Source organism: Sycon ciliatum, chromosome 2 (assembly GCF_964019385.1).
Source record: "Sycon ciliatum chromosome 2, ocSycCili1.1, whole genome shotgun sequence".
In the NCBI taxonomy this organism is placed as follows: Eukaryota; Metazoa; Porifera; class Calcarea; order Leucosolenida; family Sycettidae; genus Sycon; species Sycon ciliatum.
The window spans coordinates 13379287-13394305 of NC_088644.1; the positions used below are offsets into that span (position 1 = coordinate 13379287).

At 45.7% G+C, this 15019-nt stretch overlaps 1 protein-coding gene across 2 annotated transcripts; it reads left to right on the top strand.

The window, feature by feature from the left end:
- The first annotated feature begins 8864 nt into the window (after positions 1 to 8864).
- On the top strand, positions 8865 to 14988 carry LOC135808820 (uncharacterized). Of its 2 annotated transcripts, none has more exons than XM_065322049.1 (6): positions 8865 to 9591; positions 10828 to 11067; positions 11942 to 12070; positions 13309 to 13380; positions 13584 to 13668; positions 14065 to 14988. In XM_065322049.1, exons 1-6 carry the CDS (start codon positions 9237 to 9239, stop codon positions 14237 to 14239), a joined length of 1056 nt encoding a protein of 351 aa, XP_065178121.1. In that variant the 5' UTR covers positions 8865 to 9236; the 3' UTR covers positions 14240 to 14988. The 2 variants fall into 2 exon arrangements, with proteins under 2 accessions (XP_065178121.1, XP_065178120.1); XM_065322048.1 differs by having other exon boundaries at positions 8866 to 9591; positions 13581 to 13668.
- Positions 14989 to 15019: the final 31 nt, after the last annotated feature.

Here is a 15019-nt window from a genome sequence, read left to right on the forward strand (position 1 = left end):
TGGCGCTGGAACTGGGACCCTGATCGCGTCGTCGCACTGAAAGAAGCCCTGAGCTCAATGCAGCTTTTGCCACCAGCTGAGGAAATCCCGCAGTTATCAATGACAGACCTCTGGTCGCATTGGCATGACTCGCTTATCAACACAGCACACTTGTACTGTACTAGTAGTATTAGTTCGCACCACGACGTACACACCAGACATGCCCAGGTCGGCGACCATGGATGACTCAGCAGCTTCTTTGCAGCATTAAACTCAAGCATCAGCTCTACCGTCAGTATCTCAGAACTCGCAGCGCCGAGAACTGGCTCATGTTCGTTACTCAACGCAATAGGACCACAACACAACTGAGAGAAGCTAAATCCGCCTTCGTATCCACTACCGCGCAAGGCGACGTAACTGGTATCCCGCAGCGAAACCTGTACAAGTTAATGAAATCACTGCGGTCGTCCCCGAAAAAGGAGCTTCCACCTATTTCAGCGAACGAAACAGTGGCTAGATCAGATAGAGAAAAGGCGGAAGCGTTTAACAATTTTTTTCATTTCGGAAAGCCAGAAGTCCGTCTCCGGAGCAACTGAAGCCGTGCCAGAGATTGGCGTGTCGCTCATCATCGGAAGCGAACTGAAGGAAATCATCACCACACAGGAGGAGGTCAGAAAACTCCTTTCCGCTCTTGATTTCCGGAAGTCGGCTGGGTACGATGGCATCCCGACGAAATTACTCAAGATCACTGCAGACGAAATATCGTGCTCCCTCGCAACACGTTTCAATGAGTCCTTATCGCGAGGCGAGCAGCCACAGGACTGGCGCGACGCCACTATCAGTCCTCTACACAAGAAAGCCTCTCGTGCAGATGTCACCAATTATAGGCCAATCTCGCTCCTAAGCGTTGTCAGCAAGGTTCAGGAGAGGATTGTTCACCGACGCCTCTACACCCACATTGAGCCCCACCTACCGGCCGACCAATCTGGATTTCGATCTAAGGATAGTACTGAACAGCTCTCCCGCCTAGTGCATGAGATTTCCGCCAGCCGAGATTCCGGTCAGGCAGTGTCAGCATGCTTCTTTAACTTATCAAAGGCTTTTGACCGAGTCTGGCATGCTGGCCTCCTGGCCAAACTCGAGCACCTTGGTGTCCGTGGCATTGCCCTTACCTGGCTCACAGGCTACCTGACTCGCCGCCGACAACGCGTCAAGGTTGGCTCCGCTTTGTCATCATGGAAATCCATTCCAGCTGGAGTACCTCAGGGCTCTGTCCTGGGGCCTCTTCTTTTCCTGGTGTACTCGATCGATCTCCCCCCAGCATGTACAAACTCCCACACCAAATGCAGCCAGTTCGCCGATGACACGGCACTCATCGCGACGCATTACACGAGGGATTTGTCAGCTGCATTCCTCCAACGTGCCGTGGACGCAGCAGGACGATGGTTGAAGGATTGGCATCTCCTCGTCAACACCACGAAAACCGTCGTCCTTTCCTTCCAACCCCAACACACCATCCACATCACGCTCCACTCGACTCGGTTGCAGCAGGTCCACCAACATAGGCACCTTGGTGTTACACTCCAAGACGATTTGCGATGGACACAACACATCACAGAAACCACCAACAAAGCCAAAAAACCACTACACCAACTCCACAAGACACGTGGCACAATGAGCGCTTCCAGCCTATTGTTAATATACACGACCTACATCCGACCCGTTCTCGAGTATGGCAGCCTTACCCTCTCCAACACCACACAGCAACAGCGGGACACACTGGAGAGAATTCAACGCCGTGCTATACGCATCTGCCTTCGGATTCCCCTCTTTGCACCAGTTCACCACAGTCCCCTCCTCCATCATGCAAAGCTCCCCACCCTTAGCGCACGACTCCTTGTTAAACAAGTCCTACTACTAGTACTAGCATGGGACAGCCACCACCAAACCTCCCCAACACACCTGCAACAACCACATCTTGCACCACAACGTCAACACCAACCATACACCCTTTGACAGACAAGGACCTACTCCATCGGACACGCACATACAAACAGGCACCGAGATTCCCCCATCAATAGTGCCCTCACCCTCTACAACTCACTCCCTATCGACATCACAACCCAACCTCGTAGAAATTCTTTCCGAAACAATGCATCCAGTCTTCTTTTGAGCAGTACCTGTTCCTGCTCCGCGCATCCCCCTGGTTTCTGATACATGTATCTCGAACGTGTCTCGATCACCCCTGCTAACGTTATTGCCCCCGCTTGTTTTCATGATCCATTGGTTCTTGCCTCCCCGTTTTTTTTAGTTTTTTTTTTACAAAGACCACTTAATGCCAAACATGAGATGCAGCTAGGGGAAGCACGCACAACCTGAATCGTGGCAGTGGTGGTGAGGTTTAGGGAGCTCCGCCGACCTAGGGTCTCGACTTCATAGCCACCTACACGCACCGTTTAATTTCCATCTAGCTGTTTCTGGCTAGTAACAGTTCTATCGCACTTATCAATCATCCTTATTGGCGTCACGCCATCGTGGAATAAAAGAATAATAATCTTCGCTTCTTTGAGCCACACAAGTTGTGTTTAATGTTGCTTTGCGTCCTGGGATCGTGGTTTGACCGTATTGTCCAATGGTCTTGCCAGTATCGTCATCGACTTGGATGAACATCCGCCAACGTCCTTCACAGCTGAGACTTTCAGCTTGTGCTTGTCTTGGTTGCGCTCACCTTCCCCTCCTATGTTATCGTATAACTTTGAACCTTCCAAGTTAGAAGAAGTTGGAAGGTTGTTGGAGTGCGCATCCAAGATGTGTTGGAGCTGCTAGCCAGTTAGTTGTAGAAAGTGAGTACCGTCGGTCAGTGTCGTGCAATGTTATCGCATGAGCTGATTGATTAGTAACTGGTGATGTTAGTGGACATTATACTATAACGTATTTTGTAGTTCCTTGGTCTTTTTTTTCTTTTCTATAAATAATAACAAGAGGGGCTTATGTACTATTGATAATTATGATCTCGCAAGCCCCCTACTCTCTAGTTGTTTTTCGTTGCGCAGTGCATCGTCACATACAAACTCCTGTACACGCTCTCAAGTTTCTGCAGCCCTTAGGCCTTACTCTTCCCCCTGCTTCAAATCGGTGTGGTCTTTTTTTCTCTTAGTTTTCGAGGCTCAGATCGTTGGAACTCTCTACCTGCTGACATTCGCCTATGCACATCTGTTTCTCGCTACCGTAACCTTGCATTGGCACATTTAGGGTACCCTGTAAGAAGGCCTTAGGCCTGTGGGGATTGCCCTATCAAAAATTTAATAATAATAATTTGAATCTCGAATGTTGAGCCATAAATAAATGTAGAAAAGAAAAGGACATATGGATACGAGTTAAGAGTAACTCTCCATCACTGTAACTGGATACTATTATACAGTCAGAAAGTGCAATAACTAGGCACAGAACTGACAGAGTACTGAGACTTTCGACGTCCTGACACCTAGCTTCAACACATCTCCGTAGCGCTAACCGACAGCCTTCCAACTTGGAAGGTTCAAGGTTATGAAAAGACCAAAGAGGAGAAGGCAAGCGCAACGAAAACGAGCAAAAGCTACAGTCCCAACGGAACAAAGAATTCCAAGTTGGAAGGCTGTCGGTTAGCGCTACGGAGATGTGTTGAAGCTAGGTGTCAGGACGTCGAATGTCTCAGTACTCTGTCAGTTCTGTGCCTAGTTGTTGCACTTTCTGACTGTATATAGTATCCAGTTACAGTGATGGAGAGTTACTCTTAACTCGTATCCATAATGTCCTTTTCTTTTCTACAATAATAATAATAATAATAATAATAATAATAATTGATCCTTGGCTCTCCATCCGAGTCCATTCTTTTACAATGACCAGTGTTAGGTTTCGCTCAGGAGTAGTAAAATATCGATTTCCTGGCACGAACAAGTCAGGGATAGTACTATTACCATGGTTACTGTTAGCGTACACGCTATGCTACATATTAGTGTTCACTGGACGAAGAAAGAGGCAAACCGAAACTGCAACGTCGACTCATGTTAGAAGTAACTTAGTTAGGAGTACGAGTGTAGTGGAGCGCTGCGATATTGTCCTGTGCTTTGAAACTCTGCAGCTGCTCTTTAGTCCAGTGCATGAAAGTACTGTGTGTACATAATAAAAAGACTTTTTTTTTAAGTTACTGGTGTCAGTGATGACTACAACACGGCTTTCTTGTGCCTAAGATCCGTATCACAGGCCGTGCTCTGTTTCCAAGGACCCTGGACTTCTCTGAAGTACAATGTCATGTACATGTACATGTACTTGCACATGACTTTTACTACTAGTATACTGTGCATTGTATGTACATGTACATGAAAGGCCAGGTCGCTTTGCACAAGGCTGCCAGCTAGCCGGCTAACTACTGAACTTCGCCTTTATTTGAAAACAAACCGGGTGTGGGAATGAAGAAATTGAAAAGCGCAAGCAAGGAAGGCAATGGTGACAAATCCACTACTACTACTATTACCCACAGGTACTGAGTCGTCACAGTCGTCCAGGCTGGGGACGGTCCAGCACTTTACTAATTAACCAGAACCCTCTATAAACCTGCATAATTTTCAGCAACCAAAATAATGTCCTTTTCAATTATTTCATGCATATCGCAGCAGTATATCTGCAGTAAATAAGATTTTCTAATCCATCAGAATTTCCGTAGCGCAAATGGTGCAGGAATAAAGGGACCATTGTGGCATTGACGCTGTACTACATTTTACATTTGCATGTAGTCATTAGTCAGTAGTCGACTAGTCGTGGTAGCTGGTCCTGGCATTTGCAGTGGTGGAAGTCACCGGAAACAGTGCCCACTATAATGGCGCTAAGAAAGACCTACTTTTTACTTTTGAGTATTGTGCAAGGCTGCAGAGTGCGCCTGCAAGTACATGTACACGGTACTTCAGACTACTACTAATATTTTGAGTACTGCTTCCACAATGTCTTTTGTAGCTACAGGTACATGTACTTCGAAGTACTTCAGTACATGTACCTGATGTAGCCTGACGTCTTTGTCAATGTCACCGACTGGGGGGGGGGGGGGGGGGGGAGGTACATAGGGACGGTATGCTAGGACCCAGTACGGTTGTCCGTTGTAAAAAGAGCGTAAAAAGGTTATATGTAAAATAATAATCGACGCGGAGACAACAATTTTATAATAGCAATAAAGAGAACAAATTCTGCTGTCATCGCCACACTACAACAAAGTCATGAAGGTTTACCAAAATACGGGCTTTGTGCACCCGCTTCTGGATGGAAGTAGGGCACACTCCATTTTCCTTACAGCGCTTCAAGAAGATAATATTATGTGAAATGTTTCTAGCCACGTAGCGTTTGCGCAGAGCATCATTCAGGATTTCGACGCGGAGACAACAATTTTATAATAGCAATAAAGAGAACAAATTCTGCTGTCATCGCCACACTACAACAAAGTCATGAAGGTTTACCAAAATACGGGCTTTGTGCACCCGCTTCTGGATGGAAGTAGGGCACACTCCTTTTTCCTTACAGCGCTTCAAGAAGATAATATTATGTGAAATGTTTCTAGCCACGTAGCGTTTGCGCAGAGCATAATTCAGGATTTCAACCTGACTCCTAGAGTATCTCCGTTTAAAATATGTAAATAATCGACGCGGAGACAACAATTTTATAATAGCAATAAAGAGAACACATTCTGCTGTCATCGCCACACTAGTCTAGGCCTGGGCGGATGATGCTAGTTATTTTGCGGGATAATGCTAATGGCAATGCCAGAAAAACTGTATCATAATGCTACTTATAAAGCTGCTGTTCCTCTGTAATGCCAGCAATTCACCAGTAGTAAGTGTGGAAAAATTGCTGGGTTTGGGCAGTATTGTGCACGTTTCGTAGTTCTACGTAGACGGCAAGGAAAATGCTAGAAAATCATGATCATAATGCTAATTTTATGCTGCTATTGCTCCATAATGCCAGCAAAACCGCAATAGTATGCATGGAAAATGGCTTAGTTTGGCCGCCCTCCCGCCATAGCCAATGCACTAATGCTACATGACTGTACAAACATCAGCTGCTCCCACCCCACATTTGACTTGTGGTGACCAAAAGTTCCATATTTGAGTATAATGCCACTTTTGTGGAAATGTAGTGTTATAATGCTAGCATAATGCTCGTTGCAAATCGCACACTATAATGCTACCTATAATGCTAGCATTATCCGCCCAGGCCTACACACTACAACAAAGTCATGAAGGTTTACCAAATTACCCTGTCCTTTTCTGTTCTTTGTCGTGCACGGTACGCTATCAGTTGAAAGTACTTGAGGCTGTTTGTATTCGTTTGCATAAGCCTGATCTTTGTAAGCAGAAGAAACATGTAGTTGCGTTAAGATTGTTTTCGTAGGTGCACAGCATGATTGTTTGTCTCACTACACAATTCTAGCGTTGCAATTACATTTACATGTTCCTCACCCCTGTTGCACTTACCGGTAGCTCTCACTTCACTTCTATTGTCTCACCTTCCCTCATTCTATTTTAGCACTTTGTTTTGTTCTCGTAACACATTATTGAATGTACATGTATATTAATCATTGATTCAGCATGGTTTCTCTTCAGTCACGGCTTTCCACTGATGATTGTGACAAGAAAATCGATTTTGGTAACCTTCATGACTTTGTTGTAGTGTGGCGATGACAGCAGAATTTGTTCTCTTTATTGCTATTATAAAAAAGGTTATAATATGTTATGCCCTTTTACATTGCACCAAGGTTTTGGATCCTTGATTACACATGTTTATTTTGATTTGGTTTAGTTTGGTTTTTAATATTCCAGTTCGTTTCCTGAACAGTACAAAGTACAAATAACAAGAGGGAAGAACGAAAGAAAAGTAAATCTCTCTCCATCTACATGTATCTCTCTCTCTCTCTCTCTCTCTCTCTCTCTCTCTCTCTCTCTCTCTCTCTCTCTCTCTCTCTCTATCTATCTATCTACATGTACACGTATCTATCTATCGAGTATCTCTCCCTGTCCTTCCATGCACGTCCCTCCATCTCCCTCTACATCCTCCAGGTCCCTACAGGCCCCTCCGCATCCCTCAATCTCCCTCCACCTCTCTCTCTCTCTACCTCTCCCTCCACTTCTCTCTACCTCTTTCAATTATCTCCCTCCACACCATTCCATCTTCCCCGGCCTACTTCATTCCACATCATTCCACCTCCCTCTACATTGTATCTCTAGGACCGCCGGAGGCAGTTTTCAATTGGATCGGTCGTACCATAGTCTTTCATACTTTGTGTATAATATGGCGGGGACGTGTATGTATGCCCTCCTCAGTGGCGGTAGCTGCAAAGTTGGTCCGGTGTTAAAACCTGACCAACCGGCCTGATTTTCCGTTCACCTTCTTCAATCTCCATCCACCTCCGTCCATTGCCTGATTTCCCAGCATCTACTAGTATACTGTATAGTATACTAGTACTACATGTACATGACGTCATTGTACATGTACCTCCACTTCATTCCACATCCATCTACTTGATCCGGTTCTACACTGTATGTAAACAAAAAGAGAATTATTTCACTTCTTAATTAAAGTGGAAGGCTGCTTTGCTTTTACCTGATAGTGTCGCCCTCGCTATCTTTGTTGCCTTTACATTGTGTACATGTACAGTTGTAGGTGTGTAAACACTGTCTAATCGATTGTTTCGACGGTTATGTCATACTAATGTACATGTATTCCTATCTAACATTCCCCATTATGTGACGAGTAGCCCTATCCCAAAGATGCCATAATTTTTCGCAACTTATGCTTTTCGCAACCGTGCCAAAACAAGTGCAGGTTGCTGAAATCGCATCCATATTTTCAGAAAAAGCTCCAAAGTTGCTAACATCGCAACTTAAAATTGGAGAGTTCATGTGCAAAAATCACCAAAAAGAGGAGGAGAAATACCTGTAGCAGAAGCGACAGCAAACTCGTGCACCCTTTCCTGCTGTGAACCACAGTGCCAGTGGCCTGTTGCATGTATCCTATAGCCTACATCATTCCAGTGCACGGAAAAGGGAATGCACGACGTTACTACCGTTGATCAACAGTTTCTCTGAAATGAGTCTGAGTGAAGGCAGGCGAGAAATGAGCGAGTATGCACTTGTCCGACATGTAGTCTGTGACTTGATCTTTTGACCCCATGTCATGGGGCCAAGGTTGCGGAAAAGTTGCGAAATAGTTCGAGAAAATGAAGAAAGTATTAGTTGCGCAAGTAAGTAGTTGCGATTTCTCCCGAAACAACCAAAAGTTGCGAAAAAAGTGGCGAGTATCTTTGGGAAAGGGCTAGTGACGAGCGCTCCACTGGCACTGATGATGACGGTGAGGAAAAGGCATTGAACTGGAAGTGGAAGATGCATGTAGTTTTATTCATCGCTATTCGAAGTAATGAATTATGGACAATGGACTAGGGTTAGAGATTTACATGTATCACCGCGGGAAAGTACCTTGGACTTTTTGACCGCTGGAGGATAGGAGGTCAAGAGTACAGTTTATGCATGAATCCACTTTCCAGTCCCACTCCATGATCCACTCCAATGTCCCATACTCAGGCTACTGCCTACTGGCCCTAGATAAGTCATAAGGAAGATCGAAGCGACATGTCTGATCTGCCTAGCTGACAGGCTCAGCTCAAGAGCTCAGGGAACGACACGTGAAGATACTGTCATTACTGATTCAGTAAAATGATTACAGCGCTAAAATTTCAAGTCACATCACGATCACTGCAATAATTATTTATTGCAGTGTCAGATCATGGTGATGTGACTTGACGCGATCGATCGTGAATGATTGTGTAAAATCTCGAGCTTCTGACCGTGTCGACCCTGACCTGAGCTGACTGCACCACTACCCTTTGCGGAAATAAATATTTGAACGCTAGCGAATATCGTCAGTTTCTGAGTGTCTCGTCAGCTGTAGCTGGTTTGCGTAACACTCCTAACAGTTCAAGAGTTTTCTGCAGTATAACGTTTAAACATACTATTTTCGTTCCAGGGCTCCTGTTCCTCCCGCCAGGCCACCGTGTATGGCTGTGAAAGTGGCGAGCTGAACATTGCAAGTTAGCCATGAGCGCGCTACCACTTGCTGTGCTGGGTTGTCCGAAGCAGCTGCTCAGCTTTTAGAAAGAAATAGTGCCGGCACTGTAGCGAGCACTTATCAAGAGGTCCAGAGACTAGTACTGTAGTCTTAGTGCGTTTCAAGGCGAATCAATGGGCTGCTGTGGCTCAAAGGAGAGCGAGGACAAGGTCCCATCCCTGCACTCCTTCAGCTCCACTGGCTCCGGCTCGTCGACTCGCAGCAGCAGACGTGATTACGGCAGTAGCAGGGCGTCCTCAGGCAGCAACATCTCCTCAGCCTACCGTCGCGTGTCACGAGAAGACGGTGACGGTGGCAGTGGCAATGGCGGTGAGGGTCGGCAATGGCGGAGTAGAAGCCTGGCAACGGGCCAGGCCGGGAGCCCTTCCGAAGCCGATTACTCCGCCAGACCGTCGGCAAGCTTGTCGCCTAGTCCTAGTAGCAGTAGACCGTCCAACGGAGCAGTGCATGCGTCTACCGCAGCATTAGGTAAGATAAGACCTAAATGTACTGACGTTACAACCGGTAGATCTACAGAGTCAGTCCTGTACCGCAAAGCTAGGTGTCAAAGAGTACTGTAGGCTGTGTAGCCTGGTAGTGTGCTAGTGTGCTAAGAATACAACTGTGCAGTGGTAGACCAAGTAGACCAATAAAACCATAATTATTAAATTGCAGTGAGTCTGGGAACTCTAGCTATTGTAAATTGCAGTGAGATGGGAGGCATCATGTTGGTTAGCTGGTGTGGATGTAGATGTAGATGTACTACTGACACTGGAGGTCTGCATGACTGTACACATAATCAGTAGGGCTGAAACGATCGTGGATTTTCAAGTATCGATTACTCTCTAGCTTAACGATCGAGTAATCGATTATAATCGTTAGCAAATAGAGTCATAATTCTGTGCAAACATTACTCTGTTTCCACAAACTATGCCTTCATAATACCAACAAATCTGCATTAGTGAAAGGGTAGCTCCGAAACATGGCAGTTTTGAAGTCAATTTAACCTCAGAACATGAACCATACCCCTGGCAACTGCATACTCTCAGCGGAAACTGATTCAAACTTCACAAAACGAGGGTTTACAATACTTTCTGGACAGAAATTTAAAAAACGCAAAATAATCGTAATCGGTAATCTAAACGATTGCTCGATCGTTAGAGTTATCAAACGAGTACTCGATTATTCGGTATAATCGTTTCAGCCCTAATAATTATGTCCTCTAGTCGTGTATGTGGTCGCCTTGAGGATATTTGAGCAACTGCTGCCATGGAATCGTGGTGAAGCTGAGGCATCTCATGTTCTCTATCAAGATTGTTATTCGGCGTTTGTAGTTAAAAAAAAAGAAAAAAAGATTTTTTTAGAGATGTCATGTAAAGCATAAGCCTCCATAGCCTCGATTGGCGATTTAATAGTTAGCTGGATTTGCCTTGGCATTGCATATTGCAAGTGCCGAGAAATACCGTCTGGCAAGGCCTTTGCACTGGCACGCCACCACTATGTCTGTCCCATGTTCTTAGTGGAGTTACGATGAGTAACACCATTGAAATAATCTTACCCACTATTAAAGGCAGTGCACCACCCAGGTGGTGTGTGTTGCAAGTAGTAAAAGTTAATGTTCAATTGGAATTCACCTACTGCTATGCTGGGGCTGCAAGCGAGGTCTGACTGTACTATCATTATTGATTTAGATTTTGACATTTCATTTATGTTTTGCTGGCCCAGGTCCCTTTGAGAATGCTCCTGCGTTTTGCCCTGACAAGTACTGGGTGAAAGATGAGGAGGCACCGACTTGCGGATACTGCGGTGATGAGTTTACACTGACCAATCGGCGTCATCACTGTCGTCTGTGCGGAGACATATTTCACGGTGGGGAGTGCGCGCAGAAGGCGGGCCAGTTTGAGGTGTGGGTGTGCACGTTCTGCTTCGAGTACCACACCATCTACAAGGGCCCCATGCAGAGCGGTGAGTAGCGATTGCCGTGCATTCCCTTGCAGTGTTGTGCCCGATCCCCCAGCTGCACAGCAGGAGAGATGTTACCATGTACCAGCCGTCAGTAATCCTAGGAGCATAATGTTATGTGAAGATAAAAAGTATCGTAAAAAAAAAGAGAGTAAATTATCGTGTCCGTTTCCGAAGGGATCTCACGACGGCCGCTAGCACCAGCTAAACCCTAGTGCCGTCGTTAAGTGCCACGAGAACACCCCACAACCGCCAGCCTTTCGTGGCCGTCTTTCGGAGGCAGTGTCCTGTCTGGAGGCCGTCATGCAACACACACCCTGTATACAGAACACATGCTGTGCAGTCAATCTATACTCCGGTTACCTTCAAGCACCCAGTCTCGCAAGGGCCTTGATTTTACAGCTAAGGTAACTTAGGAAAGGGAAATCGTATGGCAGACCACAACTTTGTATGGTGTGAGAGCCTTAGTGTACAAAGGTCACACTTGGCATGCTCTTGTGTGGAGCTCGCATCTGTTCAAAGGTAACTTAATGATTGAGTACGGATTGGATGCACAATGTGCAATGTGTGAACACGGTATGTACCGTATGACCTCCAGACAGGACACCACCTCCACAGTACGGCCACGAAAGGACGAGGTGGTGGGGTGCTCTTGTGCTACTTTATGATACTGCTCTCTGCATGACAATACAAGGGCATATGAGCGACCTGGTCACTTACCAACGGCATTCCAACTGCACCCCGGTTTACTTGATTGCGACCATGACGGTGTGCTGTCAACGCTGTGCATGCGTATGTGCATGTGCATGTGTGCGTGTGTGTGTGTGTGTGTATGTGTGTGCATGGAACATGTGTTGTCTGTGTGTTGCCTGCACAGGTTGTGTTATGACAAAGTACACTAAGGATCTGGAGAGGAACCACCAGAGGCACTTCTGGCTCTCCAGTGATGGCCGAGAGCTCATCTGGAAGGAAGTGGAGTCGCGCTCCCGTCTAAGCAACATAACAGGTATGTGCCCATGTGGCGTTGTGCATGCTGCTGGTAATAATGAATCCGGCCTCTGTGTAGTGAGGGCCTGGGGTGAGTACTGCTGCTGCCGTTGCTGCTGCTACTGCTGCTGGTAGCCATACACTGCTTAGTGGCTGCCGTTGCTGCTGCTACTGCTGCTGGTAGCCATACACTGCTTAGTGGCTGCCGTTGCTGCTGCTGCTGCTACAAAGTGCTGCTCTCCGCTCTTTGTTGCTGGTGCTGCATACTACCGCAGTGAATCATGCTGGTGACTTTCCTGAAAAGCAGGCTCACGTTCTCCTGACCATGGATCCAAAGTTCACAGGCAATGGATCACGGCAATTGGGACACAGAGGTATGATGCCCTACACATGTACTGGTCCCAATCATGTAGCGGAGTACAGTGGTGCTGCAATTGGTGCACGAGTATGTAATGCGCCCTGTAGAGCACTCTCTGACATTCTTTTCCAGTTTTGGATCTCATAATATTTGTGTGGTATGTGTGTGCAAATTAAAAAATTGAAGAAAAATGAAAAATGGCGATTCATTGGCCAGAAAAGCCACTTCAACCAGCCGTATGGTGTAGACCAGGCTAAAATTAGTGGTGGTCAATTCATCAGCCTTGCAAGCTGTTGAATAGTGTAATCCCAGCACAAGTTGCTATGTCAATCATAGCGTGTTCGCTATCATCGCTTCGGCGATGGGCAGGTGTGTGTGTGTGTGTACGTGTGTGTGTTTGACTTTAACATAGTGGTGAAACGAATATTCGAATATTCGTTCGGTTTGTCACGTTCGAGTATTCGTTACGTCACTTCGAATGCACTGCATGTACATGCATGCACGCCGAACATAGTAGAGTGCAGTGCATAGCCTGCCCTGTGATTTTGTACTGCATGTGCAGATGTATGCGCATACTGGACTGCCAATGTTGCACATAACATGTATGAACTTCAAAGTATCCTGTGGCAGTACGTTTTATGTGGCACTACCGTTTGTCATGCCTAATAAAGTGTAATAATAGTGGCAATATCCAATCAAATGACAGAGAGGAGAGCATGACTTGTGATGTCACCTGTAGTGCCAAAAGAATATTCGTTCGCTCGTTAAGCCAAAAAAGATTCGGCTACTGGGCTTTGATTTTCGTTTCACCACTAGACTGTATGTGTGTGTGTGTGTGTGTGTGTGTGTTTGTGTGTGTACATGTGTATGTGTGTGTGTGCGTGTACGCACACGTGCAGGTTCTACTGTTCATAACCTCCGCTTGGCTGACGTAACGCGGATACAAGCCAGTGGTCCACCAGGACTGGAAAGTGAGTAGCACAAATAGGGAGTGGCTCATAGTTGTGCCCTTTGCCCCATGACATGAATGTAACAAAGATGAGTTATGGTGCAAGTAATAGTTCGGTCTTCCATCTCCTTTCCCCTTTGTGCTTCCAAGTCTTCATCATAATTATGACATGATTGTCTCATCGTGTTGTGGATTCGGTGTGCGGTATGTACGGCTAACCAGCAGGTTACGGCCACTGTTATGCGTTTCAAGTCATCACCGGCGAACGGCCATTTGTGCTGGAAGCTGCTAATGTCAAGGATTATAACATGTAAGTGCTTGGCGCATGCATGCGTACGTCGAGGAAATCTGCCACCAATTGAGTGCCATGCAACCATAACTGGTATTGTAATTCTACAGGGTATGTATTAGTAACAGTTGCTGGTATTTTTTTATTGGAATGCAAAGCTACTTCAAAGGTTGGCGATGCTGGACATCTGCCAGGGAACAGGCAACATAATCCGTCTATTGTTTCTATTGCTGAAGTGTGTTTGACTGTGCTTACAGTCTATTGGTGGTGCATCAGTCTAGTGGTGGTGCATCAGTACAGAGTCAGTGGTTAGCGTACTAGTAGTTGATCATAAGCTTCTGACCACGCAATTGCGAGACATCTGTACAGATATTTTTATTGCGACATTTTTCCTGATACCTTGTATACATGCTGCAGCTGGACGGAAGGACTGAAGTGTGCTGTGTACGTCAGCCAAGCGCACCAAAACCTTCAGGGACGGCAGCTGGAAGATCGTGCAAGACGACACGCCAAGCGCTCGCGTGACAACCATCGGCAGTTGATAGCGGATCGAGTGCGAGCGCGCCAAAAACGAATGAAGAAGTCTGGCTAGATACTAGATAGCATAGCCGAACATGGTCAGGACCTTCTCACAGGTGTAATTATTTTGAAGGATTCGGTCTTCCCGATGTGAGTAACCGCTATTCTGTCTTTTATGTATTAGGGTGTAGGAAACATTTCTGGCGAGTCAATCGACTCTGTTTTCATTCGATCCAAGTTGACAGTAGAGAATTCTATGCCTTGATACACACCAGCGGCAGCAGCAGTGTCTTTCTTGACTCTTTGAGATGTACCGGTCACAAGCTCATGCTCCTCTGCATAAAAATGAGCTTATAAGTTAAAATTGGAGTTTACTAAGTATTAGGGAGTTTGCGCCGTTGCAATGCTTCAAGTTGATTTCTTGCACCCATCACAGTAACAGCATTTTTAGCATTTCAAAGTAAAATTCATAGTCCGTTCCCCTGGCATATTCAGCTGGGTCGTGGTAGTCTTAGGGAAAAGGGTTTGATTACTTCACTATATTGCACTTGACTTTCCTGAACAATGGCGATAAAATCGTAATTTAATGATAATCGCCACAGTGAGCATTGGCCTATATATCTTTTCAGTAAAATGAATTTGCTGGCTAGGTTTGTATTCATTGCAACCACAATTTTAATTGTAACATTTTTAGCAATATTTTTGCTTGATTTACCAAGTCAAGCATTACAAATTTGGCCAACTTTTATATGTACTAATTATAATATAATTATAGTTTTTTGCCTTGATCTTTTTAACCAAGATACAAGCATTCTTAATAGTTTTTTCTCTGTCTCTCTCTCTCCATGAAAAT